General features: G+C 36.8%; 1 protein-coding gene across 1 annotated transcript in view; it reads right to left on the bottom strand.

The window, feature by feature from the left end:
- Positions 1-497: 497 nt before the first annotated feature.
- DNAJC13 (DnaJ heat shock protein family (Hsp40) member C13) overlaps positions 498-27,931 on the bottom strand; it is a 68,525-nt gene continuing 41,091 nt past the window's right edge. Inside the window, exons 27-57 of the mRNA XM_063303989.1 lie at positions 24,958-25,059; positions 24,489-24,593; positions 23,619-23,821; positions 23,206-23,290; positions 22,886-23,040; positions 22,058-22,103; positions 21,252-21,406; positions 20,855-21,056; positions 20,181-20,296; positions 19,796-19,874; positions 18,433-18,568; positions 17,380-17,564; positions 16,795-16,869; positions 15,997-16,116; positions 15,457-15,636; positions 13,397-13,564; positions 11,143-11,256; positions 10,124-10,240; positions 9,581-9,758; positions 9,281-9,372; positions 8,209-8,308; positions 7,053-7,127; positions 6,826-6,938; positions 6,314-6,483; positions 5,813-5,855; positions 5,035-5,208; positions 4,197-4,376; positions 3,417-3,557; positions 2,650-2,793; positions 2,307-2,406; positions 498-1,296 (exon numbers count right to left, since the gene is read on the bottom strand). Coding sequence (XP_063160059.1) covers positions 1,199-1,296; positions 2,307-2,406; positions 2,650-2,793; positions 3,417-3,557; positions 4,197-4,376; positions 5,035-5,208; positions 5,813-5,855; positions 6,314-6,483; positions 6,826-6,938; positions 7,053-7,127; positions 8,209-8,308; positions 9,281-9,372; positions 9,581-9,758; positions 10,124-10,240; positions 11,143-11,256; positions 13,397-13,564; positions 15,457-15,636; positions 15,997-16,116; positions 16,795-16,869; positions 17,380-17,564; positions 18,433-18,568; positions 19,796-19,874; positions 20,181-20,296; positions 20,855-21,056; positions 21,252-21,406; positions 22,058-22,103; positions 22,886-23,040; positions 23,206-23,290; positions 23,619-23,821; positions 24,489-24,593; positions 24,958-25,059 — 3,951 coding nt within the window. The 3' untranslated portion in view covers positions 498-1,198. The remainder of the gene's footprint in view (positions 1,297-2,306; positions 2,407-2,649; positions 2,794-3,416; positions 3,558-4,196; positions 4,377-5,034; positions 5,209-5,812; positions 5,856-6,313; positions 6,484-6,825; positions 6,939-7,052; positions 7,128-8,208; positions 8,309-9,280; positions 9,373-9,580; positions 9,759-10,123; positions 10,241-11,142; positions 11,257-13,396; positions 13,565-15,456; positions 15,637-15,996; positions 16,117-16,794; positions 16,870-17,379; positions 17,565-18,432; positions 18,569-19,795; positions 19,875-20,180; positions 20,297-20,854; positions 21,057-21,251; positions 21,407-22,057; positions 22,104-22,885; positions 23,041-23,205; positions 23,291-23,618; positions 23,822-24,488; positions 24,594-24,957; positions 25,060-27,931) is intronic.

The raw sequence follows: 27,931 nt of genomic DNA, 5'->3' as shown, positions 1-27,931 counted from the left end.
TATGGAGACTGAAAAAGGAAAAAAAGTGGCAAATTCATTGTCATGGCAGCCTTGCAAAAATGGACTTAAGTCACAACAAAACCTGTTGTACCACTGTTGTTTATCGCTCTAATTACACACTGCAGCCGATGGCCTCATTTTGTCGGTTTCACAAAAGGATTAATTGGCGATCAAACAAAGAGCTGAAGCAGTGCTGACCATCTGTCAAAATGTAACTGCACAGTGGAGGAAAATACTGACCTAATTTCTCCCCTACAATTCCTAAATTATGTTTTGTAGAAATGTCTGTTTTTGTCTCTGCATATCTGTTGCTGACTGCTAAAACACAGTTCTTGTAATATCTAGCTAGGTCCCTGAAAATACAGAATGCTTCTGTCTCATGCCAACAAAACCAGTATTAACTGAAAAAAAAACACCATTTTAGACCAGTATTTATAAAAGTCTCTTGACCTTCTTTTTAATTTTACCAAGAAATCACCCAGTAGAAGAACTAGCGTCTCAACAAGGCTTTCAGTTCCCTTTATTTTTTAAAATTTTATGTACATATGAATGATTTGTATAATGTACATTCAATATAGAAAGCTTTATATACTGAATAATGTATAGAACATATCACAATTACACAATACTTTTATATACCATGTAATTTTTAAATAGTTTTTTTTTTGTGCTGCATTTTAATATTTTGATTTGGTAAAGCCAGTTATACACACGAGGATCTCATTTATGCTAGTGATTGGGGACGTCGACAAACACCAAGCCAGTCAAGTTCTCAGAGGATGATCAAGTCCAACGTGAAGGATTGAACGAAGAATCTTCTAGTGCAATTTGGGAGGATCAAATGATTTAGCCAATTCTTTCAGACTGCAGTTCAACTTCAGTCATGCTAGTTCATACAATACAAAATACTAGGAAAATTGTTTTGATTCACAGTCTTGTAAACAAAAATATAAAGAAATAAATGTGCTTATGTACAGCAAGAAAAAAAAAATCTTGTGTACCCTTTTAGGCTGATCCACAAAGTACTTTCTTCTTATGTTACAATGCAGTAGAATTGTAAATTTTCTAAAAAAAAATATATTCATAGAAAAAGGAATAACACTGTCATGAAACTGAGAAAGGCAGGCAAAATTTATTCCAACGGTTTAAGCCAATAAATCTTTGCCTTTGAGTCCCTTACACAAGCCATTCATATCCTTTAGCCAGTATCTCCAGCTTCGTGATCTACAGGAGGTGGAACACTGGGTAGAACAGATGAAGACCTCCCTGCAGTAAGATAGCCAGCAACTCCAGGACCTGTTCCAGAAGGGATAAAAAAACCCACAAAAATATTGAGTATGTTGTCAGGTCAGGTCAGTCCAGGCCAAGATTACTTGCCTTATCAGCACGACAACTGTTTTTGTTTTAAAATCCCTCTAGCTAGATTAATTATAAACAGTCTGCCATCAGAGCTCAGATTTCCATTCTTTTCATATGTCACTCTTCAAGCACTATTTAGATCATGTTTTAACACAATTGAAAAAAGGTTTTTACAAATATATTGATACATATGTAATCATTCTTATTCAAACAGCGATAATTTGGAACCCTGAAGTCAGTAATACCGAAAGCCCAGCAGCTACTACAGCATTTTGCACTATTTTACAACAGCCACACGTTTGCTACAACAGTACATCATGCATCTAGTAAGCATATAATCTGTGGGACAGCGCAGATGCTACATGCACTGAGCAAAATGGTATCTACCTGCTTTAGTGAGTGCAAGAGAGAAGTTTAGCAAGCTGCCTGCCAAAGGAGATCTAAAGCCCACTTCTGAGATGAAGGGGACTGCTACCAGATAGAAGGGAAGGAGAGGAGATACCTGAGGGAGAAAGAAACCAGAAGCAAGGGAAGTACAGACGGCAAAGCACTTTGAAGCAAAAGTGAAGCATAACTCCATCACATTTTGAGAATGCTTTGTTGGCTGATGTGTTATTTGTCTGAAGCATAATCCTATAATCCTTTGAAAATTAAAGCTAGATTCAAAAGGAAGTCACCCTTTCATTTGTTCCTTGGACCCTCCAAGTGTTTGTTGTTGCTTTCACAACCATCTCTTCAGATGTGAACCATCTGAAGAAATGAGGAATGAGAACATTGTCTTAGCCTGTATTATGCCGTGTAACAATTTCATTAACAACTCGGTACATGAAAACCAACTACTGTAGAAGTGGAAGTCACTTAAGCTGTCATTCAAGGACAGAAAATCAACACAATGGACAAAACAAGGAAGGAGGGTCAACAAGCCCTCACTGAAGATGCACACTAACCTGTGAGGTATCCTGCTGTTTGACTTTCAGATATGAACAAGTCGTGTTTCTGATCTTTGAAGGCACTCCATATAGAAGAACGAGACAGGATTTCATTCACCTACAAAAGTAAGGAAACTCAGAGGAAAGCCCATTGTACTCATTGCCTTTATTTACAGGTAGTTGGGCAGGGCACACTTATCCTTATGGAAATCAGCTCAAGTGTTGTTTTTGGTTTTACCATAACCACGGTTTTTATAATGCACCACTCAGAAGAACTTGTCTTTTCAAAATAAAAGTTACAGTTAAGTCCCATTATTTCATGTGCTCTAAAATTAATTAAAGACATGTTTGGGATTTTTACCTGTTCTCCATACTGTAAACTGCGAGTCATTGATTTCAGTGCTTTAACAATTTGAGCTTTTGTAGCTGAAGGGCTTTCCAGATTCTCAAGGCCAACACCTTCAAGCAATTTTAGGAGATAGGGTACTAAATCTGCTTTCAAGGCCTGCAAGACAATGTTAAGAGTATTCTTAAATTCAGACTAAGATTTTTTGAGTTAAGACTTCTGTGAGCCTGCCTACCATATTCAGCTCAAGTTTCAAATATTTCAATAGCAAATGAATACAAATTGAGTTCAAATGTAGAATCACAGAATATACGAGGTGGAAGAAATTTTATGGGTCATGTAGTATAATCCCCAACTCAGTGTAAGAATCCATTCCTGACAGGTGGGCATCCAACCTGTTTGAGGGATACAACATTGTTCTAGGCAGACAGCTTAACAGCTCTGTCAAGAAATGTCTCTTAATATTCAGCCTGAATCTCTGACTTTTAATTTTATCCCCCTGTTCCTCTCCTGAATTCAACACAAACAGAGAACAGGCCTGCCATTTCTTACACATGAGAATATTTTATATCTTTGTAGACAACTAACATCTCCAATCATTCTTCTCTGTTGCATGCTATGGATCCTCAGTTAAACATAAGCTTTATCACACACAAACATCCCACCACCCTAACCTCCATAAAATAACACTGTTGACAATACAGTGTCAGAGAATCCAATAGGAAAAATACATGACTATAATTATAAATCAAAGTGCCATTTTATTTACAAAATTTGCTTACTTGGATTACTAGATCATTTTGTTCCTTTTGAAACATTCGATTAAGTGCTTCACAGGCTATGCCAACAGTATCTGATCGTTTCTTCATTCCATTCATCATAGGGCCAATCGTTTCTAACACTGCCATCGAACGAACACAAAGCTGTAACAACAAAAGTTTGCCAAATATTAATATCTTACAACTGAACTCATGGTGGTTTGGACATAATATACTAAGAAAGAACTAGCATAACAAACTTATTGTTATCAGTTACAAGTTTTATCCAAACTGTCCATACCCTTTAAAAGCTAAATGTTGCTAGCTGCCCAAGTTAAAGATTTATTCAAATTCCTGAGTGAGGGATCAAAGGGACTTTAGTAGACAATCCACGTGAAGTATTAGGATCTCTCTGAGGAGCTTTGTTCCATGTTCCATTTCAGCTTGCTTGCACTGTACTAACGAATAAGTAATTGACTGGTGGCACCATATTCAATGACTAGATGCAGGCAATAGGGCATGAGTAGTAGCATTTACAGACCTGCCCTCAAAAAATGACCATACTGATAGCTTCATATAATGTGTAGGGTCTCTATGTGTTTTTACACTATTTTGTATCCAACCAGGCTCACTCTGCCTAATATTTATCTCAGATCAAAGATGGATTACCCAGTTTATAAATGAGAGACACCCAACAACTCAAAAAAGATAACTATAGCCAAATAGTGATCCTCTCCAAGAACTTAGTGATCCTCTCCCTAACTTTGACAAACACACCTTTTATTGTGACTTAAGGCTGCATACCTCATTATCAGACAGTATGTGAATGACTCGCATAGCACTTTTAGGAATGGCATTGTTCTTGTGATTCATAGCCTGGAGAATCTTGGGAAGATGACCCAGTGGGGGAACCTGGTCTGCTAGCTGAGGCTGAGCACTGAAGAGGCACACTGTTGCTGTTGTTATTGTTTCCAGTGTTTCCCCCTGTTTCAAAACACAAAGAAAGTAAATTACAACGGCAGACCTAAAAGATAACATTTTAACCATGTGTAGCCAAATTAAAAAAAACAAGACTGAATGACACATATCTTAAAGCTGTATTCACAACACAGGCTTCTCTTATCGATAACCTACACCTCCAGCTAGTTTTCATGGCTTGGAACTTGCACTGGGCAAATCCAAGCTGCATAAATAGCTTTTTACTGTATGGACACAAGTTCTGAACAATGAATCAGTCATGCATACATTCCATGATGTACTGCTGCTTATTTATTTTTCATATTTGCAAGACTCCCCAACTATGGAATCATTTTGATAGTCTTCACTGATTTCAGTCTATATTAATGTCTTCAATTGTCTTCAACTGTTAGTCAACATAAAATATTCCACTACAGAACAAAGAGCACAAAGACACCAACACATTTACTCAAAAGTCCCAATAACTCTTATGTAAGTCTACTTCAGTGAATTTAGCTATAGAAAGAAGTACTCAATTTTAAATTAGTGTGCATAAGCTGGAAAAGAATCAGAATTTATTTCATCTTGAAGGCCTTTACATGACTTGAATGATCCTATCACCATTTTCAAAAATTTAAATTAACAGCTACACAAAGCTGAAGTAAAACTTAGAAACTGCACTTACATGTGGGTTATTCTTCTCCAGTAGTTCAGTGAATTTTTCTAACAGGGCAATGAGAAATTCTCGAGGTTTCCGCAGGACCCAGGCCGGCTGGGCAATAAAGATTCTTAGGAAGACACCCCCTACAGAAAGTTCACCCTCTGCTTCACCATATACCACAGCAAAGTCCTCAGGCAACTGTATCAACCCAAAAGAGGAGGGGAAAAAAAAAGGTTATTCTGTTCCTCTGATATAAAAGTTTCAGCTATTTTTTGTTTATTAAAAACAGTTATGGGAAAAGGAACAAAGTTAGAATACAAAATATCTAGCATAAAGGCCTATTCAGAAACGAAGCATCCCTACTAGATTACTTTGCAGTTCTGATCACTGAATAGGAAGTCCATGATGTCCTGTTGGGGCCTGGCCTGAATAGTTTGTGATTAGGGAAGAGATGAGCTCCACCTTATTTAACTATTTAGGTATTCAATTCATGATATCTGCTCAAATGCTGTACGGGGGAACATCAATTTAAAACATACTATTGCCACTTCCCCAAGTATTGCCTTGCAGACAACCACACTAGCTGGAGATTGTAAGAGCTGTATATCAATACATTCTGAGGGTGCCAGCTTAGGGAAGTCTGTTCTACATATAGTAGTTCCAATATGACAATCAGATCTGGTGATGAAATAAAATTGTGCATTGTTGTAAGAAATATCTATAGAAAGAAGATGGGCAGGACACAACAACATAAAACAAAATGTACAGGTTTTGATTATATTTCTGCTAACATTTTTTTTACCTTCCAGTTATTGTCAGGGTTGTCCCTTTGTAGTTTAAAGTGCCTTTAAAAAGAGGAAAGAAAATTATTAATTAATTCTTCTAATTGGTGATACTTCCCTTATCTTTAAAATGAGATTCAGATCCAAGCAACACGATTCACTGATTGGGTAATACACTATATTAAGCCCTAAATTTGCTTGTTCTCAGCTCAGCATGTTTGTCAACTCAGCCTCTGTGGTTTATAAACCATGGTTTAAGGTTTAGTGTGATATGTGAACTCAGTCAACTGCAGTTTATTTGATAAACCATGGTTAAGCAATTATGGCTTAGCAACAAATGAGAACCTAGCCACTGTTGTTCTTAGCATTTTTTAATCAATTCAAGATATTTGAATATATATTTGCATGACATTAGACCTTAGTCTGCACTCCTAGGGGATTCTAAACTGAATCCAACCCTGACTAAGTTCTATCAAGAATCTAGCTAGACAAGTAGAGAAATGATTTTTATTGTGACTTACTCCAGCATCATTTCACGAACGGTCGTAGACACTTTCTCTCTGGAGTTGTCATTCCATATTAACTCTGGATTTTCATGTGTTCCTTCAAAAATGTGAACAGCAGCTTCAGGATTATCTCTCATAGCATCCATGAAGACACCAGGTAGAAACTTCATTAGGATAATTCTAACCTAAAATAAAAACCACCGCAGGGTTTACAGATTTGTCATAGCTATTAGGTTTCCAGTTAATACACAAGCGGACTGTATCACTGGAATGAAGCCAGATAGGTTTTTCTGAATAAATTACTAGAAGTAATGACTTCTTCATAGTGCAATCTGAAGCTGAGGCCACATGAATGCTCTTTACCTCTGGCCACCCAGTGCAATTATTTCAAGCCCTACAATACTGGACAACATTTCTGAGGTTATTTCAAGTCAGGTCCAAGGCATTGGGTACATACTGTATGGTGCCTATGCCTTGGGCTGCTTCTGAAATGTTCGTGAAATGTCTACTGATGACGCTATACTTACCTTTGGGCCAACCAGCTTGTCTGCTGTCATTTTAGCAAAAAGCTCTGCTGTCTGAGATCGAACTTGTGGATGTGTTGAATTACAGAACATATCGAGTAAGTAGATTAACGCACCTAAAAAAGTACAGAACTGCTAATATTTCTAATCACAGGAAGTCTGAAGCTATTAATTTTGAATGCAACAAAAAACCTGCAAAAAGACCAAAGCAAACAAGAAGGTTGCCATACCTTTTAGCATAGCTTCTTTAACTATTTTGGTACTGGATGTCAAAGCATACAGGGTTTCAAGAACAAGCTGCCGACCTGCCAAAATTAATCAATTGGTGAAACTCAGAATTCATAGTTAGCTGTTTGACAGAGACCAAGAGGACACAACAGGACTTGATTAAAGTTGTAAGGTTGTGCAGTGTTAATAATTCAACTGAATGCTTTCTGTATCTGATGTGAATCTACTTAAGGAAGACATTACTAGTCTGCAACTACCCAAAATTCAGCAGCTTCTTTTCTGTCAAGAGTACATGGCAATACTTACCTGGACAAAAGTAATTACTCTTAATTAAGATTAAGATTAAGTAATTAAGAGAGCCAGTTTGGCCTAGTGATTAAGATGCTGGGCTAGAATCCAGGAGACTGTGAGTTCTAGTCCCGCCTTAGGCATGAAAGCCGGCTGGGTGACCTTGAGCCAGTCACTCTCTCTCAGCCCAACCCACCTCACAGGGTTGTTGTTGTTGAGAAAATAGGAGGAGGAAGGAGTACTAGGCATGTTCACCACCTTGAGTTATTTATAAAAAAAATAAAGGCAGGATAAAAATGAATGAATGAATGAATAAATAAATAATCAATCTAGCAAAAATATCCTCTTATACCTATTTTTAATTATCTAATTGCAACATTTTACGAGACTTCCAAGCAGACAGCAACACCTAGCCAATCTTGGATGATCTCAAAAAGTATATGGATGGAAGGCCAAACACTAGATTGGAAAACGAAAAAAAAAAAATCCTGGCTGAAGGCAAAAGCAAAGAGCTTTCATACTGTTGCCAAGAATATGATATGGAAGTATCCTTGAAGTAACCAGGAATCATGTTTGACCTGAAGACAACCTGACTTATGGGACTAAGTTAACGTGTAGGCAGCTACAAGACCCAAGACTCACCAAGAGTTAGCCTTAAAAGACAAATATATACGCCTTTCCAAACTGGGATTGCACTTTTGAATAATCTTCCTTAGATAAAATAATGCAAGCTAAGGTCAGTATACTCCTCAAGACAGAAATGCTTGGTTTTTGTTTTTTATATCTAAAAAATTCCCTTTTTTGTACTATTTATATAGAGAAAGAGCAAACAAGACAGAACTTGAATAAATTAAAATGTGATCCACGTACTTGAAGGTAATGAATGTAGGAGAGCTAGTAAGTTGGAAAGAACCATTGCTTCTGCAATATTATTTACACAATCTTGGTTACTCGTCACTATGTTCACCACCTGTTAAAGAAAACAAAAGCTGGATCAGCAAGCTTTAGCCTAATTCTGGATGGGTCTAGAACAAACCTGGAATGTATGTTCAAATATGGCTACTCTGAATTTTCAGGATGAATTTTTATGGCAAGAAAAATGGTTCTTCCTCAACCATAATAAATCTCAATTCCAACTGAGTTTATAATATCCTTGCTTCCTGCTTGTTAGCTGATCCTAATTAATCACAAATATTATATTCAATTTAATATTACATAGCCAAATCAGTTTTGTTTACATGGTATCATGATTAAGGGCAAATTAAGTCAATTAATAGATGCGGGAGCTATGTAGAAAATAATAAAGTTTTGCTGTTGCCAAGGCAACTAGGCTGACCTTACTATTCTGCTCTAGTGACTAACCACACCATCAAAAGTGTCTTTGAAATAATAAAGGATGGCCTGAAAAAAGTAGCTCAACCCTGATACAGCCAATGGACAAAGTAGCTCAACCCTGATACAGCCAATGGACAAACAACTGAAAGTTAGAATAATCAGTGTTAATTTTTTAGTCCCTAGCATTCCATCACCGTGCTACAGAACTAGAACTAGAACCTGCAAAACTTACCTACCGTTCTGAGAAGTGAATATTCCAGGGAGCTTCAGAACATTCCATTTCTCCTCCAGACCTTGTTGATCTGGCTGTTCTGGGAGTGGCTGGCAGTAAGTTAATCTTCTGAATTGTAAGCATTAATGGTATCTGGCCTTGAACCAGGTCTGTTTTGTCCAGAAAATCATTAACTATTTTCAGAATTAGAATCAATACTGGCTTCATACAAAATATAACCTTGGTTCATTAATGTCAACATTCCCCAATCTGTTACCCCTACAATAAAAGTTGTACTCCATCACACTGGAGGCATTAGGCTGAGGAAGGCTGAACTACAAAATGTAATCAAGACTCTATAACCCTTAAAAAGTGGTAAAAATTATTATTCTTTACCTCCAGAGCCAACTGTTGCACTTGACCAGCTCCATGGACACGTAGAAGGGAAAATAACAACTTAAAGTGACCTATGCATTCACATTCTGAACCTACAGAAAGAAACAAATGAATTTTTAATAAGCAGTTTTTAAATACTTCATTAAAATTAGACATATTCTCCCATAATTTATTGATAGGCGGTATAACTGAGTTTGCATCTAAATTCCAAAATGCTTTAAAAAAAAAAAAAAAAAAAGGAGCATATATTCCAAGTATTTAAAAAAAAACTCTTAAAAATGTCCAGCATGCCTCATTTACCTGGATTGTGCTTTATCACATTTCTCAGAGCCTCCAAAGCCATTTCAACTCTTCTGAGTCGCTCTCCATGTTGGTTAGATTCAACTTTCCCTGTCTGAGTTATGGCCATTAACGTATGAAGATACTGGGCTTGTGACCCTATATAATCCAAAAGGCTTGCAGCAAATGCTTTTGGAAGCTGTAGGATAACAAAGGAATTAAGAAGGAAGCTTCAATAGGTAAATAGAAAGGAAGCAACTTTTTAAAGCTTTACGCAAGTTGAGTTAAAGCAAAAACAGAATAGATTATTACAATAGACTACCAATATTCCCCAACTTGATTAGGCAACCAAATGGTTTTATAACATAGATAATCAAAATGGCATTCTCCAAATGTTTTGGCGTACAAACCCCATTTATCATGCTAGTCAGGGCTGATGGGAACTGAATATCAAAATTCTGGAGGATATCAAGTTACCTGTCCCTGTTCTAAAATATGTGATTCTTATAAATATTTGTTTACCAACATCTCTATTTTAAACCTGAAGGAAAAACAGAATCTTACCTCTAACTGGAACGTGGGGACTTCATTGTAAACTCTAACAAAAATCTCTCCTACGATAAGTTCTTTTGCGTGATCACTGAAGACAAATTCAGATCCATAGCTTTTATCACACTCACCCTTTAGAAATAAAAATATTATCTCAGAATCTGCACTCAATGAATTATACTCTGAAAAATTATTTACTGGTTGCTGTAATGAGAAATCTTAACTGAAAATTGATTTAAAAGCAGCACAATCTCTATCATAAATGTATCTGGAATTACAAAAATGATACAGTTGGATTTCAGAATACTAGTTGACTTTAGAAGAGGCTGATACTGTAGAAAGATGAAAATAGGAGATACGCCCATCTCTATCTATTACTTGAGTGTAAATATTGGAAGGCAAACAAAAATACCCGCAGTTTTAAGCTATATAGTATGTACTGTCAAACCTCAATTTAACAGACCAATTGGTGGAAGGTGGGTGGGTGTCCAGTATTCCCAAATGTTAATTAAATCACAAATTATACCATTCACTGCAATTTGTGCAATGACATCACTGATTTGGATTTATGCCATGCATATAATAATGTCATTATGCAAATCATGAAAATTGCTGCATATGATGTCAAATTAACATAGATTTAAATGCCTCATTCAAATTGTTTTGGATGAAAGAGACCTGTTTATTGTTTTGAGATGTCTGGACAGAAATCTGGTCTGCTGCATTCAAGATTCATTAAGGAGGAGTTGCACATTGACGTATCTTTGTTGCCATTATAAAAATATGTTATTTACAAAAAAGGACTTGTGTTCATGTTCAACAGACTCAAATTTATATTTTGTTGCACTGAAAAGCTCAAGAAGTTTTTCACAATGTTTTTTCATATTAAAGAAATTAATATACCTTACAGGCCAGTACACCTGAAAATAACTCATTCTGGAAAAAGCAGCGACCGTAACCTGCGTGATGCATCTTACAGTATCTAACTTATTCCCCCAACAAGCCACCCTGACAATTTTGAAGAAGTGCCTCACTGTTTTAATCATGCTTTCCTGCTGAGATTCCAAGAACTCAAGGAGTTCAGCTCTTGTCCGATTATTCCAGATCAAGTAAGGGCTCTCTGTGTTGCTGTTGAGCATTTTCAGAATCTAGATAAAAATATTTAATTAAAAACAAAACAAAAAACCCACACACAAGACAAGAACATTGATACCATCAACCATGGTGTCCTTCTGGACCACCTTTGTGGAGTGATGTTGGGGATTGGAGGTTGCAGTGTTGCAGTGGTTCCGCTCTATCCTCAGTCCTGGGGTTGTTTCAGTGATCAGTCTTCTCCCCGCTCCTATTTAACATTTACATGGGGCCACTAGGAGAGGTCATCCAGCAGTTTGAGATCCAGTATCATCAATAAGCTGCAATATGCTGATAATATCCTGCTTTACATCACTATCCCAGGCTGGGCTGGTGATCTAAAGCCCTGTCCCTGGAGACTGAAAGGGTCTGGAGGGGAAAGAATAGGCTTAAGTTGAATCTTAGCAAGATGGAGTGATTGTAGGTCCATCACCATTTCTCTGTATGGTCCAGTGGTGTCTCTTGACAAGGTGGTACTATCTCTGAAGGAGCAAATCTGTAACTTGGGTGTCCTCCTGGACTTGCACCTTCTGCTCCTTCACACAGCTTCACATTGCCTTTAAAGATCATTCCGAAGCTGCAACTGATTCAAAGTGCAGCAACTTGTGTATTGGCCACCATTTGCTGATGGGAGCACATGACATCAGTACTACAGACCCTTCACTGGTTGTCAATAGTGCAATTTAAAGTTCTGGTGCTAACTTACAAAGCCTTACATGGCTTGGAGCCAAGTTATCTGCAAAACTCCATTCTCCCATTGGAACTGGCTGGCCAATTCAATGTTAACCCCCCAGAGTCCCTCTTTTGGGGGAGATGGGCAGTGACAAAATCTGATAAATAAAAATAGCTTAGAGAAGCTGTTAGTAGTTCCCCATGTTAGGAAGGCTGAGGCTTGGAGGTACTATTTTTCAGGGGCAATGCCAGTCCTTTGGAATGGCCTCTCAGTGGACATTAGGTTAGCTCCCACTTTCACTGCTTTCTGGAAACAGCTCAAAATGGAGTGTTTCCAGAAGGCATTTGGGCTGTGATACCTTCTTGCCTAAATTTTACAGACTAGTTTTGCTTAAATAATTTGTATTCTATGTTTATTTAACTGGATTGCACATGTTTAAATTTTATCTTTGTGAAATGCCAAGAGTCGTTTGGGATTGTGGCAGTCTATAAAATGAGTAATAATAAATAAAAACATCAATAACTTCTTCCTTTCTCACAATAGCTGCTTCTGATAAGCCTAATACAAACTTAACCTGATTATGAGGATTACTGTTAGCCCTGGCCTTCTAAATTGTGTAACTGCTATCTCCTTTTGTGTAATCTTTAATACATACATATGAACTCTTTCTGCTTTTAAGAATTCAATTCTGGTTTATTAATCTCATTTTTCATTATGTAGATGCTACATAAAACAGCAGTTGCTACATGTATTAAGAGATGTGCTACCATAGTGTAATGGTTAAATTGTTGGATGCATTAAGACTCAGGTTCAAGTCCTCTCTCAATTACAGAGTTTATTGGGTAATTTTGGGTCAATTATTTTTTTCAGTCCAGCCTATTTAACAGATTATTCTTTTGGGGAATAAAATTAGAGGTGACTCCATGGAAGCTGCCTTCAACTCACAAACAAACAAACAAACAAAATGGAAAAAGGAAACTTGTACTGTCTTGCCATACAGGTCAACTTCAAATTCAAGGCTTCAAATCACTATTACAAATGTATGATTTCCACTAGGAACATTTGGGGGATGTGTAAGCAATGTGAACATAATGAGGTTCAATCTGCAGTACACTCATTTACCACATGTAGCACTCAAACAATTTTCATGTGGCAGTCACAAATTGTGAAATAACCTTTAGTATTAACCACTCTCTATTAGGACCTGACCAGAAAGAACATAGAACAAATTAAAAAGGCAGGATGAAGCAAATTCCTACATTCCTTCAATATCTTGAGTAATAACAGAACCTATTATTTGTGAATATGCCAAAAACTAAAGGTCTATGCAAGATTTATTTTCCAATACTGTTATGATTGAATATTTGTTATATCCTGTCACTATTAAAGCTAACACTACACTTAGATTTTTTTTTAGTAAAATGGTACAGTATCTTTTTAATAAAGACAAAGGCACTAATAGAAATGTCACACTTTGCATGTACCTCAGTAGGATTAACCACAGCGAGTTTCCTTGCAATGTAAGGGGTCAGCATGACTCCAAGACTTTTTCTGATTGCTGGATTTTCAGGTGTAGCTTGCTCTTCAGAAAGGTATCCACCGAGGCGACTCAAAGCAAAGAGACTGAGTTTGGCAAGGGTGTTAGCTACTTCCTATTCACAGAAAATAATGAATAAATCCAACACTTGTTATCTATTCTAACATCATCCTACATGTATCATCATACATGCAAAAGAAACAAGCTTGAGAAGTAAACTTCACCAATTCTGGCAACTGCCATTTACTCTATGCCTGATCTCACTGTCCAGGAGAATCTTCCTGAATGAATAAATAAATGAGAACTTTTCTGAAGGAACAATGGAAAGGAATAGGAATAGGAATTGGAATGCCCCTTTCTGTGAGATTTCCATGGCTCTTTGGTAAAGGTCTACATGGAAAGATATGGTATTGATAAGGAGGAACAGCTTCAGGTCACAACCAAGAATGAGATTTGGAGAAACTTGGCATATCAACCAGCCTTCAAGGTAGGTGATAAGACTCCTAAGACTCCTTTGCTAGTGGTATAAGAGGATTTTCAGGATTTTCATAAGCAGCATGATTATTTACATTTTTCAGCATTCTCCTCTCCTAAGATGCTTGTGCAAAAGCCCAGGTTTCTAAATTGCTGCATAATTAGGTTACAAGTAGTCCTCACTTAATGACCCTAATTGGGTCTGGCAACACTGTCACTAAGCAATGTAGTTGTTAAGCAAAACGTGACATGACTGCTCTGTTTAGTGATGACAGTTCCAGCAATCCCACATGATTGTTAGGTGAGGACCCACCTGGATCCAAGCCATTCTTGGAAGAAGGTAAGGGACTGCTTCCACTTCAACTTCCCCCATCCACCTATCTTTCCCCCATCTCAGCCCTTTTGACCACCCTCTTACCTGCTGCCACCAGCTACCCCCACTACCCGGCCCTGCCCGCTGCACCGCACGCCACTACTGGCCAGGCCTTCTTTTGTGCCACCTTCTTTTGTGCTGGTGCAGCTGGGGCCTTCTTTCACATGCCAACTGGGGCCTCCTTCCATGAAAGAAGAACTGGCTGCACTGTCATGAAAGAAGGACCCTCCTTCTTTTTCACGTCGGCCTTTTTTCTCAAAAGGAGCCCCAGTCAGCATGTGAAAGGAAGCCTTGGCAGGTAGCAGCAAGTGGCGCGGCATACACCTGCCTGCCTGTAGCTTTCACCCTCTGGCCTGTGGGACATTTCCATGGCATCTCCCCCGTGCACAACTAGAATGGTGAGCCCAGCAGAGGCAGGCGAAGTCGTGGTGGGGTAGTAGTGGGGGGAGGTCATAAATGTGGGTGGGCCTGAATTTGTTCACATGACCATGGAGGTGCTGCGATGGCCAGAACTTCAAGAACTGATTGTACGTTCCCTCATTCAGCAACTTTGAATGGTCACTGAATGAAGGGTCATTAAGCGAGGACTACCTGTATTGTCAGAGACTGGTGCAGCAGCTGGCACTTTTATTGAAACTAGTATTATCCTGATGGAATGAGCCATGTTTGTGATTAAATCTGAATATGCTGCACCTCACAGGCTACTGGAATGCAAACTTCTGCCTAACTTACTAGGATAAAAGTAGATTCCATACTGAAGGAGTAGATTAAAAAGATGGTGAAAGATACCTTAAGAAATTAAGGTAGATTTACTTTCAGGAAGAGAGAAAATCTTGCCTGAACTGGGCATGTCTTCCTCTAAACAGAAAGAAATCTTCAAATTTTATTACTATATTCCTTTGCTTTAAGCCAACAGAAGGAGAACACTGAGTACTGGGATCTTCCTTCATTCATTGGGAATGCTTCTTCAATTATTTATGCAAAAGCCACAATACCTACTGAAGGGTTTACTTAAAAAGCATACTAACCAACACTGACTGAATTTAAAATTAATCTGTACATTCCCAAGAGCATCCTAGAAATATTTTTCAGGATATTTAAAATATAGTATTTCATTATTTTAAAACATTTGCAGTCTATGAGCAGCGCATAATGATTACCTGCTGATTAGAGTCTTCACTCTTTTTAATGCCACTCTCTTCCAGTGTATAATCATAGTTAAAGAGGTAGCCTAGTAAATACCACAGAACGCCAGCCTGAAACAGATGTGTCTGTAGCCAGTAATCCACAGCAAATGAGCTGACACATTCTACTCCCAGGGAAGCCACACGTGGAATGTTCTAAGCAGGAATAAACACATTTGTTTTGGGATTTCAATGAGAGCTGTTGAAATGTAGTAGTATTACTGTACTAAAGTGCAAGAAGGTAAACAGATGGACTACTGGCACCAGAAGCTCACTAAGTTTAACAAAATCATTTTAGCAGGATAAGACAAAATGTCTTCTTCACATCCCAAGGAATTTGAATAAGATTCTCTCATGAAATTACATGGCATCCATATCCATATAGGAACTAACCGCCCAGAGTCCCCTGATGGGAGGAGATGGGCGGGGACAAATTGGATTAAATAAACAAACAAACAAACTATTCTGAAGGAGTTTGGAGAAAGGTACTAACACTGCTGCCATGCTAGAGTTTACCTTGCCATAAAACAGCACTCTGCAGAGGTCCTTAATAATATTGGGCATTTCAGTTATTTTCTCTCTGCAATCTTCAAACTGAGCAGCCACACTGTAACATTTACTTATATGTCCACACACCTATGAACAGGAAAAAAAAATCATGAGCCTGATGGGGACTGTAAGCTCCATTATTTTTTCAGTTTGTATCTCAGTTAAATGTGACTAAATTTGGATCCAACCCAGTATATTTTCCAGTGAGAACAAATATACATTATTTAGAAGTTTCCTACTTCCTAGTTCTTAATTTCAGGCTTAAGGGAGATAGATGGTCATTTTTTGGTTTAACTTTCTCTGCCTGCCTATTTTAACAGTTGCCTTGCTTGTAGAAACATAGTGATTCTTTTTCAATACTTATTTTCATATTTAAAAAGTGCCTTTTTATTTTAGGATCCTTGGATCATACAGGAGGATGCACTTGGAATAAGACAGTCACAACACTGTTGCTGTGATTTTCAATAGAATGATTTTTACCTTAGTTGTTTCATGGATTAGGGTTATGTGCTGGCTTGATGTTTATTTGTATTGTTTTAACATGCTGTTAGCCACTTAGAGTCACTGCAGTGAGTCGGGCAGTCATACAAATGAAATAATAATAATAATAATAATAATAATAATAATAATAATAATAATTAATGGTACTGTTGCTTGGCATAGACAATAAAGAGCAAAATGGACTGCTGTTCTAATCTAATTTAAGGTGTATAGCTGATCTTTTATTTATATTTTAGATCATGATATGATTTCTTTAAGAATTACCTGGACTGACATATCCTCTGGCTTACTGGAACGTGTCAGGACTGCAACACAACGATTAAAAGCCTCTTGCAAAACCTGTAAGGATGCATTACATTTCTTCTGTAGATTGCCAGATTGCCAAAACTATCAAAAGCTGTATCATAGAAAGCTTTATGCCTGCCAACTTTGCACAATATTTTAAAGCTATAATACAGATGTAGGCAACCTAGTACTCTCCATACCAAATCCCATTAATCTCAGCCAGCAGCGCCAAAGGCAAGGATTTAAGGTAGCTGAAGTCCATAACATTGGAAGGCACTAGGATGCCTGTTCCTGCTACAGTCTAAGGTTTAATAGCCCAAATATTTATTTGCTGCATAAACAGTTCTACAGTGTGAAATCAAAACAGCAGGATTTTAAAATTTCTTCTGTTTGTACAAACTCAAAGGGAGCTTTATGTTTAAAACTTTGCATTTACAGCAAGTTACCTGTTTAGGCAAATTAAATACAATTCCTGAAAATATTTAGTAATAATCATTCTGAAAAACCACCTCTCTCCTTTGCAGAAAATTCAACAAATCCTTCCACTGGTAAGTTTGAGTGTACCTCTATTCCATTCTCTCTCCTTAGTTCTTCTGCATTAAGTGCTGAACAATTGACTGTGTAGAAGGCTAATTCAGCAGCAGCTGGCAACAGAGGAGACTCTTTGGAAAACAAGAGGTCATCTGAAGTTTCTATCATGATCGTCTTAATCAACATGGGATAGCCTGCATACTTATAGGGCTTCAAATCTGGAAAGAAACAGAATGCCAGAAATCAACATCCACAAGGGAATTTTTTGGGTAACAGCCATTCCTAATGACACAGTTATTCTATGCCACAAGTTATACTTCTCAGGTTTTTAAAATATTCCCACTATTAATATTTTAGAAGACCCTTGAATCCCCTGAAGAACCTAAAATGTAATAAATTTAATAAGCTAGTTCAAACTAAGCACAAAGAGTTAAGGCAACCAGTACTAACCCTTTGTTGGTTCTTCCTTTTCAACAACAACAAAGGTATTTCCTCAGAAACATTAATAAAGTAAGGCTAAAGACCATCTAATAAACATATAAAACTATCTGGAATTCATTCTTTCCATACATGTCACATCAAAACCTACTACTTACACTGAGTTGGAGATAACATTAAAGATCCCTGATAGTTCAGACAGCTTCTCAAGCAAGAATATGGTTGAAACACATTGCTTTGGGGAAAGTGAAGTCGAACTGCTTGTAAAGAGGTAGAAGTTGCCCTTCTGTTTTACCATCACTTATTTTCTCCTTTATACCAAGTTTTACATTTTCTACCAACAAGTTCCTTCTCTTTTGGAGTGGAAATAAATTTAATATAATATTCTGATACTAAAATATGTTTAATATAACTGCATGGATATAATTTTTTTTCACTACCAGCATTTTTAGTTTGATACACTCATTTGGAACTGTACAATATGATTTATGTACCAACTACAAGATGAGACTGTATGGAACACAAGCTGAAGCTCTAGAAATGAAGTTCTTCAATAATCGGGGGAATATGTATTTGCTAAATTTTTATAGCTGCTCACTTCTGATTTAAGTGTAAATTTCTAATACATCAGATGCTAAATCTAATTACCTTCTCTGTGTCTGTTAAAGAGGATACTCTGAGCTTTCAAAATCAGAATTATATTCTCAGGATCTGGACCATTAACAATTTTAGAGGACTTTGTGCAGAGAAACTCATATCCTTTATTGACTTTTTCAAACATATCCTGTAGTTAAAAAAGGATAAAGAAACACATGAATGCCATCTGAAAATAAATTTAAGAATGTTGTAAAAGAAATAAGTTCTTTAGGAGTAAAGTATGCATATCACATAATTTTCAGTGATGCTGTTCCTTCTCTGAATTTAGTATTTTTTTTCTTCTACGATCTACTATTGTGTGGAAAAACTTGCAGTATGCAAATACTAAATACAGCACCTGGCATAGCCTAACTGAGAGCTTGTCCACACTACTCAATTGCCCTGACACCAGAACAGGATAACAACCGTTTCTGAAGGCAGAAATGGACCAGTCCTAACTCTGATAACATCAGCCTTTACTCATGCCCCTCCCATCATGAATCTGATCTCCTTATGCTTGACCTGCTGCAGTTTGCTGCCTCAAATGTTGGGCTGGAGATCTTTACTTCCTTACAGATTAGCTCCAGCAGTTCACTGGACACTTCAGAGAGAAAAGGATACTCCTTCAACTGAGTTAGAGGTTACCATGAGCTCTAATATTTTTTAGATCTCTTTTTTACTACAATGGTTGTAGTAACATAATCAGTGTAACTTTTAAATCAAAGGTCACAGGTTCAAAACCCAGCAATAGTTTTTAAATTATTCTATTTTTTTCCAAAATTCCTACTTCTTCCTCAATTTTTAGTAAGTGCAGTCCCACCATTTCCCATACAAAAGTATGTATATCCAGGAGAACTTGCCCACAGGAAGGAAAGCAATTGGCTATTACTTTCTTGGAAGAAAAAAGTGGGAACGCACAGCAAGGGAATTACCCAATGGAGAACATGGTAATCTTAGTCCAGATTGGACTTCTTTAAGCCTGCTCAGAAACAGGTCGGCATGAGCCCAGGACAGGAAAGCTTAAACAGTAAATGTAGATATTCTTTGAATTTTTTTGCAATCTGATTGACTGACCTACTGCAGACTGTTCTTAGCGTCATTCTCCTCCCCAACTCAAGAATTTTGTTTATAATATTGCTTAATTAAGAAAATCCAGAAACCTATAACTGAATTGGTGACCTCAGATTTGGCATAATAAAGGTTTTGTTAATGTGGATTTTGGATCAAAGAGAGAATTAAGAACATATAAAAGAATGCATATATGAATTTACTTCTTCTTGTAAACAAGAAAGCTTTACATACTAAAGATTCTGCTACTGGATTAGGGCACAACACATCCTCTAAGTATCATGCATATTTAATATAGGACACTTACCCGACCTTCTGGATTCTTGTCAGGGTGGTATTTCTGAGCCAGCCTAAAATAAGCTTTCCTGATCTTACTTTCATCATGTCTATAAGGTACAGAAAGGGTTATATGCATTATCTAGGATTCAATATTCTGTTAGTCAGAAGACAAAATGTATTTGTAGCTACCTTTCGCATCTATAACATTCATAACAAAGTATATTTAACATTTAATTTTGGCAACAGAGTCTTTGTATTATGATTGATCTAATTCACTCAAATTATACAGACATTTTGTATAACATCTAAGTCTATATTTTACTCTATGCTGAATTCAGACAGCAGTGTAAAGGCTTACTGTAAGTCCATTCATTTTAGAATGTAGTTTCAATTATATTTAACTAGAAACTTACAGTCCTTGACCCTTTGGTAGATTGAGAACTTCATAAGCATCATCTATGGACATTGTAGGTGCCTTCTTCTCGACCTCCTTCTTCCAAGCTTCTAGAGTATCTTTTAAGAGTTTAACCTGAGTACAGAAAATTTCTAATTAGCTTTTCCATGGCAGGGGCTTTTTATGAAGTATTCATTCTTCTAATGTTTCTAATCATAGGTGGTGGCTGCACTTAACAATTCTGGGATGGTGGAGTACATGGACCATAACAGACAGGGTGATGGTAGAAAATGGGTGGGACTAGGATTTTCTGGTTTGGGGGAGATGGGTTTCTTTTCTAAAATTCCTTACATTACACTTTTCATGTGTTCTCTGCCTCAGAATAAGTAGCTATGATGCTAATTTTCAACAACATGGTCAGAGAAGCTCTTTTAAGAATTATTTTTGTCTCCTCAGAAGAATGGAGAGGAAATACTATTATCTTATTTCTCCTTGCATTTCTTCCCTTTTGCAAATTTGAAAGAGCAATGTCAATTAATTTAAATTAAACTTAATGTAAACATATGTCACAACTGGAGCGTGCTAAGCCTGACAGTCATGAGAATAGGGCTCTCACATTTCTTGACATACTTCCATTTATTTCTCAAGTCTTCAGCATTAGGAACTAGGAAAATGACATACAAGTTGACTTACAGGATCTTTAATTGGCCAATCAGGAAACCGAAGCTTATCGCAAAGATGTCTGAGGTAATAAATATTGCAAAATAGCTCATTTTCCAGTTGTGGATAACTGATAACTGGTATGGGGCAGTACTGGTAAAGTGCTCTTGTATTACTTTGAAGACGAGGGGTGAAGTCAGCAAGGTGAGCAGCTATCTTCTCTATCATTAGGCGCCTGCAAAATGCAAATGTCTCTTTAAGCAAAGAAACATTAACATTCTTTCAGACACTGATTTTCTTATCAGACATTAAATCTGATTCTTTGTGACAAGCTGCAAAGACATCTAATGAATTAATTACAGCCAACAATTGTTAATGCAATACAATGAAAAAAAGTTGTTTGTTTTAATAGGATATGTAAGTTAATTACCTCATTTCATTGCTCCAAATGGCTTCTGGAGTATCGAATTCACCCAAAAAAATTTCAGAAAATTTTTCTGGTTCATAGTTTTCTAAATAACACACCATAGCTTCTGGGAGGATATGTCCCAAAATGCTTCTCTGAACTATGTCTTGACCTTTTGCCTAAAAAAGGAACCAGGAATATAAGTAAGTGTAAATAAAGTAAACATACTAACTTATGTATTAAAGAGTTGCTTGTTTTCTGGTAAGAAAATCCTGAATATTTTTGCAGAAGTTCAGTAGAATTTATTCTTAAGCGTGTGTAGATAATAGCTGTCTCCAACAATATGCTCCCCATATGTGCCAGATTTCAATTCCCTAACCTATAGGAATTGAAATTCAGCAGGTCTGAGATGGTTAAAGTGCAGTTTTATTCACTTGGAATTTTAATTACTTAAAAACAAAAGATTATTTAGTCTTCCTTTCTATCAAAGTATCACAATTAACAAATTATTTTAAAATGTAAAGGTTTCTCCAAAGTTACTAAGCTGCTGGTGATAAAATTTGTTGGCAACAAGCTACATATTTCTAATTATTTCACACTAAAGAATCCAATTCTGTTTATATAATGCTCAACTATTTTTGTTAGTTTATCATGTAAGAAATCAACAACTGTGAAGAAACTAAGTTGCTTTGCAGTATTAATGTAGCAGACAAAACTATCAAGAAAAGTTAAAAACTAAAAATAATCCAAAGTAATGCTTAATAAAATACTAGGATTGGCTTATATGCAGAAATTTTAAAAGTTAGTTTTCTACTAGTAATATCTCTTACCTCTTCAGATTTGAAAGCCTGTTTTGAATGTGTATACTTCAAAAACCTAAAAGATAAGTTTATTTTGTTAACTGATATGAGTTCTTCTGTAATTCAAGTGCTTCCTTTAAACCAGCCTTTCTCAACTTGGGTTCCACAGAACCTTAGGGTTCTGTAAGAGATCATGATTTAAAAATTTTTTTTTTTTAAACTTTGCACATCACACAATGCTAGAGCTTGCAGTGGTTGGAACTTTTACATGCTGCAACTCAGCTTACTGATCACACTAATGTACCATGAGCTGTAAATAAATTTTTATGTAGTGGTTCCCTGAGATTTGAAATTTTTTTCAAGGTTTTCCCTAGAGGAAAAATATTAAGGCTGCTCTAAACTTTTACTCTCACCAGTAATCTAATACTACATTATTTAGGGAATTCCTCATCATCTGATTGACCCATGCCACCACTATAATATAATGGCTTGGTTTGCACATATTGCTAAGAGGTAATGTGGAGTGTAAAGCTACTCCCAGAAAAAAATAATGGTTTACATTTGGCAATAAGCCACAATTTGAAATTATGGGCTCTTGTTGATTTACAAATTCTGGTTTGCTCTATTCATGGCTTGCTGTTGTTACTGCGTTTCTCTCATTTCTTCTGGGTACTGGCAGAAGAAATGGCAAAACAACCAGGACATGGCTGAATCCTTTACTTGACTGTAAAGAACTCTGGATTCCATGCTGGTCTAGGATTGAACATCATGCTAAATCAAAAATAAAAGACTTATGGATCGCTAGGTAGCATGTTACTCAAATTAACCCAGAATAGATGTGGAACTTTTTGTTTTCACCTTGCAACAGGGAGTACATTGGAACCAGTATACATCATAATGAAGAAGAATACTCCACTGAGGTAAAGACGAGGTAACTGCGGGTTGTCTTGCATGATAAGGAAGAGTAATATGGCAACCTTCTCAACAAGAATGGGATCAAAAGTCAGCAAAAGCTGCAGTGTAAAAAAAAATTAAACATTGCATTTCAAATTAAAGTATTGCCCAGCTACTGTCCAAAACATTACTCACAGTTTTAAAAAACATAAACATGCAAAGCATGTTGAAAATTAAACAGGAAATGAAGTATGTCTGAAAGGTAACATGGAATGTCAATTTACCTGAATGATATGGGGAAGGCAAGTGCTGTCCGAAAGGAGCCTCTTCACCTTGGGTAAAGGTCTTATAATGGCATTATCCTGATCTCTAAAATAAATGTGTTTTTCTGATCAGTATGTACAGTACAAAATTATCTGCTTGTATTGTCTTTCGGATAATTTTTACACAAATGTAAGCTTAAGTCCTGTGTCAACAGAATTTCTCTTGTGCTTCACCTTCTCATTTTTTCCTAGTACAAACTCTTCACTAGTTCAACATGTGAGTATTACAGATATTGGCCATATTCACAGTGAAGAATTACCTATGGTTTTTTGAGTAGTTTCTTTCAATGTCTCCATGCCCAGGAATGGAACATTTAGATTAAGATTTTTGCGCTAAGAAGGAATATTAACTGCCTGAAATCTAGATGCCTTACCTACTGGGAAAATAGCTACACATTGTGACAAGCATGTTGAGAATAAGTGTAGCCAGATCTGTCTCATTTAGCACAGCTTGTCCAGTGGCCAGTAGACACCATTTCAACTGAGGAATAACTTGCAGTGGTCGCCATCCATCCATGCCCTGGGCCCAGCAGCGTGTTTTTGAAGTCAATTTTCCTTCTGTCCACAATTCCTGCATCTGAGTTATAAATTGAATACTATAATGAAAATGTAGTATTCTGAACAATACTTTTGACAAATGTTCAACTTTCATAACCAGCAGTGAATAAATCCAAGATACTTAACAATTTTTACCACATTAGTCCTACATAAGCAGATACGTAAAAACACTCTATCTTGTCAAAGACCAAACAGTAAAACAATCTGAGCAAATCCAAAGGAGTAATCAAGCAGCCCAGAGCTCCACTATGCCATAAATCAAAGATTTCTGAAGTAAAAATAGACAATCATTCCAGGGTCATTAGCATAGCTGATTTGGAGAAAAATTATTTCAACTATAAATGTACTGATCACTCAGGCTGAAAGTGAAAACTATCTTCTTCTAATAAAAGATAGAACATAACTCCTTGCTAGCAATCCTGAATCCAGTTCTGTTTTTTACTCCCAAGGGCAGGAAAAGAATACTGAAAGAAAGTTACTCTCCTGAATTTTTTCAGAAAATCAATAATGCAACTGGATAGCATGTGCCGGTTATTCCTGACAACTGTGTGGGCTGACTTCTAAGCCCATCAAATATGTATGATTTCACCATTATAAACATATTCCTTTCTGAGAAAGATTACACAGCCATGTGTCAACACCATAATACTATTTTCAAACTGAAAACACAAACCCTTGAAAGATACCTCATTAAAACTGTATGGGCCTCTTCTCTCTTTCTCTGCATTGCCATAATACCATTCTTTTTCACTCTCTCTTTTCATATCCGGTGCTGCTTCAATGACATTGCTCTTAAAAAGAAAACCAAAGTAAGCTTTGCATCCACTAACTGGAAAAAATACAGATTTTACATTTTAAGAAGGTGTGTCAGAAGGACAAACGTTATAGTCTTGTAAGAAAATGTACACATAGTAGGACTCATCAACTTTTCAAGTGGATGGACCAAAGAATGAGACTTAACCATACAGGGAAGGGCAGATGAACATTACGTGACAGGTTTCTTAAATGAGCTGGTTAATAGCCATACTCTAAATCAGAAAAAATGCATTAAATAACTTCACAATTTTGAACATATTCAACCTCAAATTAATTCCCATGTGATAAACCTGTATTTAATCTGTATATACAGAGATTAAAAAGCTAAAAATGCCATACTTGCAATGGTACTGTTGCCCTGCTTGTGTGAAGATGGGCCAGGGTGAGGAGATCCACAAGGATTCTGATACCATTTGAATCCATAAGTTCTTTAACATTTTTCTGTAACAAGAATGTAAAGAATTCATAAGAAATCACATAACTGTTTAATTTTAAAGATGACTGTTTTTCTGGCCTAATTTTTACTGTAAACCATAAATTAATCTTAAGGTAAGAAGAAAATACAAACTTAGAAATAAAGAGCTCTGTTCACAAAATTGTAACTGTTTCCATTTATTTATAATCTTTCATTTTACATCACCTACTAATTTTTTTTCAGTAACAAATATTACTACATTTCAATCAATAATTCAGTTAGTTTGGTGCTTGCTTCCTCTTTTCTAGCCATTACTATATATCCTGGTGAAAGCACCGTCTCTTTATTTTTTATTAACAATAAGAGATCAAAACTTACTAGATGTTTCAAAGTTTCTGTTTTATATTAATTTTTACTTTATTTAAATGTGAATTTCCCAAAGCGCTCTCATATTTTCAACAGTTAAGGCTATAATATTCATTGCTTGGATACAATTACTAGCATAACATATGTCCTTACCATTATTTTATAGCAGATTTTTAAAGCATGAACTGAAAATAAGTTGCTTCAAAAAAAAGCTACAGTATTTATTTGGCATAGATATGTGTTGAACAATTCCAATGGCTCTGTGTAGCTTACAAAAATGTACAAAAAAGTGATAAAATTAAAAAATAATACAACCCTAGAACAAAAACAGTTCTAGCAAGCCAGAGTGAAAAGGTACATTTACAGATCCCTTCTAAACTCTAATAAATTTTGCCTCAACTCAGCAACAGTTGATTAAAGACCTCAGCATATGAAAGACAGAATCCCTATTTATGTGGAAGCTGCAGAAAGTGCCTCAGTAATGACCTCAGAATGCAGAGAGGACAATTGAAGATTAGACTGTCCTGAAGGGCATTTGAAACTACAATGTATGACTTTGTTACACCATTCTGAACAATCTGAACAGGGCTTGGAATGCAGCTGGTAAACAGGGCACTTTTGCAGTGTGAGAGTCATGTGACACCTTGAAGAAGTATCATTCACAGGGATGTGCAAAATGTTTCATTCAGAGAAAAGCTCTTTTAGGATGGTCTGTGTCTGAATTGAAACATATGCACTTCAGATGTTTTGGTCTGTGCAATGAATTAAATGGGCCCATTCTGGGCATAAGTGTGGGGGGATGTGAAGGAGTGGGGAAAACCTAAAGACATCAGTATTGGTGGCTAACAGGAGGGGGGCAGGGCTGGTGTCCTTCCTCCCTCCCTGCAGCACCTCCTGTGGGGTATAACCCACCAGTCAACCAGCTACCCGCTTCCTTTTCTCTCCTCCCCGCAGCTCCCATTATATCCCATTGCCCCCCCTTTCCATATTTGAGGCAACAACAGAAAAGATGCATCAAGTTTCAGAACTTTTGGCAGTGCTTTACATGATTACCTTGACTGACTGAGAACTTCTGTGCACTGCAGAATATTCCAAGGAACTTCTCTACAGCCATATACTCCAACCTGGAGCCCTCTATGTATTTTTAAGTATAAATGTCAAAATATGGTCATCTTAGCTGGGGATTATGGCAGCAGTAGTCCAACACGTTTAGGGGGCACCAGGTCATGGATGGCTGCTCCAGAATATGCATTTAAATTATGGGGGATGCAGGCCAAGCCTGTGCGGGAGGGTGTTGTCTGAAATAAACGGAGAGCACATTCTGGAACATGGCCAGTACTTTCTGGCACCTATACAGGGATGAGTGAAGAGAAAGTGCTGGGAAAAATCAGAGGGGCACCCCAGTAGAATATATTGCACCAAGATATTGGTGATGGCTGATGGGAGGGAGGGAAGGTGCTGTAAAAATTGCGCATGGATGGCTGGTTGGGCATGCCACAGCAAGAGCTGCTCCTAGGAATGGCAGGGGAGAGAGGGGTAAATGCACACCAGTCCCACCCTACTTGCCCAAGAATCTGTTTCACTGAAACAACCAAAATCTTCCAGGCTCTGGCATGTTTCTGCTGAAAGGATTCAGCAGAACTTCCAGAATGTGAAGGTTTGTTCCAGGTTTGAACCAAAACAATGTTTGTGTTTAATGGGCATCCATAGTCATTTATCAACTGTGTTGCAGCATTGTGGGCCAGCCTCAATTTCTGGACTGTTCAAGAGCTGCCCATGGTAAGCATCTTGCAATAATCCAGCCTTGGGTTTTCAGGGCATGGATCACTTGCACCAGGAAGGGATATAATGTGTTTATCACTGGCAGCTGGTAAATGATCCCTTTTTCTAAAATTGTAATATTGCAGTTCACCTTCATATTTAGATATATTATCCAAACAAAATAATTAATGTATTTTGTGTGTTTATGCTAGAAAACTGCTAGTTCTCAGTTGTCATAAACTGACTAACCGTTTTATTTGTTTCATGATTTAGACAAAGCAATATTATCCAGAATATTAATAGAGAATTGATCATGAATTCTGTTATTACCTATCAGTTGATTTTCCTTGAAAACTAGTTTCAGACACATATAAATGTTCTGTTTACTGTGAGAGAACAAATAATTATTTTAAAACCATAGTGGACTGCAGATGTTTTGAGTGGGACTCCCAAAATTTTTTGACACTTGATATACTGCCTGAAGTTGGAGTAGTTAAGATCCAGTACATCTATAGTGCACTAAGTTCATATTTTAAATTTATTTACTTATTTAAATTTGTTATAGCCACCCAACTCTGATATTGATCATAACAGAATGGCTAGAAAGACAAAACTTAGAAAATATTAACTTCATGATAAGATAAATAATACATCTATTAAATAAGCTATTCATTTCTAACATGCATTCCATGTGTAAACTGAAAAACAGAACACTGTCTCTAATTTTAAAGAAAAACAATTATAAACCTACAAATATACCACCACTAAATT

The sequence above is a fragment of the Candoia aspera genome, chromosome 4 (assembly GCF_035149785.1).
Source record: "Candoia aspera isolate rCanAsp1 chromosome 4, rCanAsp1.hap2, whole genome shotgun sequence".
Classification (NCBI taxonomy): domain Eukaryota; kingdom Metazoa; phylum Chordata; class Lepidosauria; order Squamata; family Boidae; genus Candoia; species Candoia aspera.
Note: the sequence above shows the minus strand (reverse complement) of the source record. Positions and strands in the feature narration are given on the sequence as shown.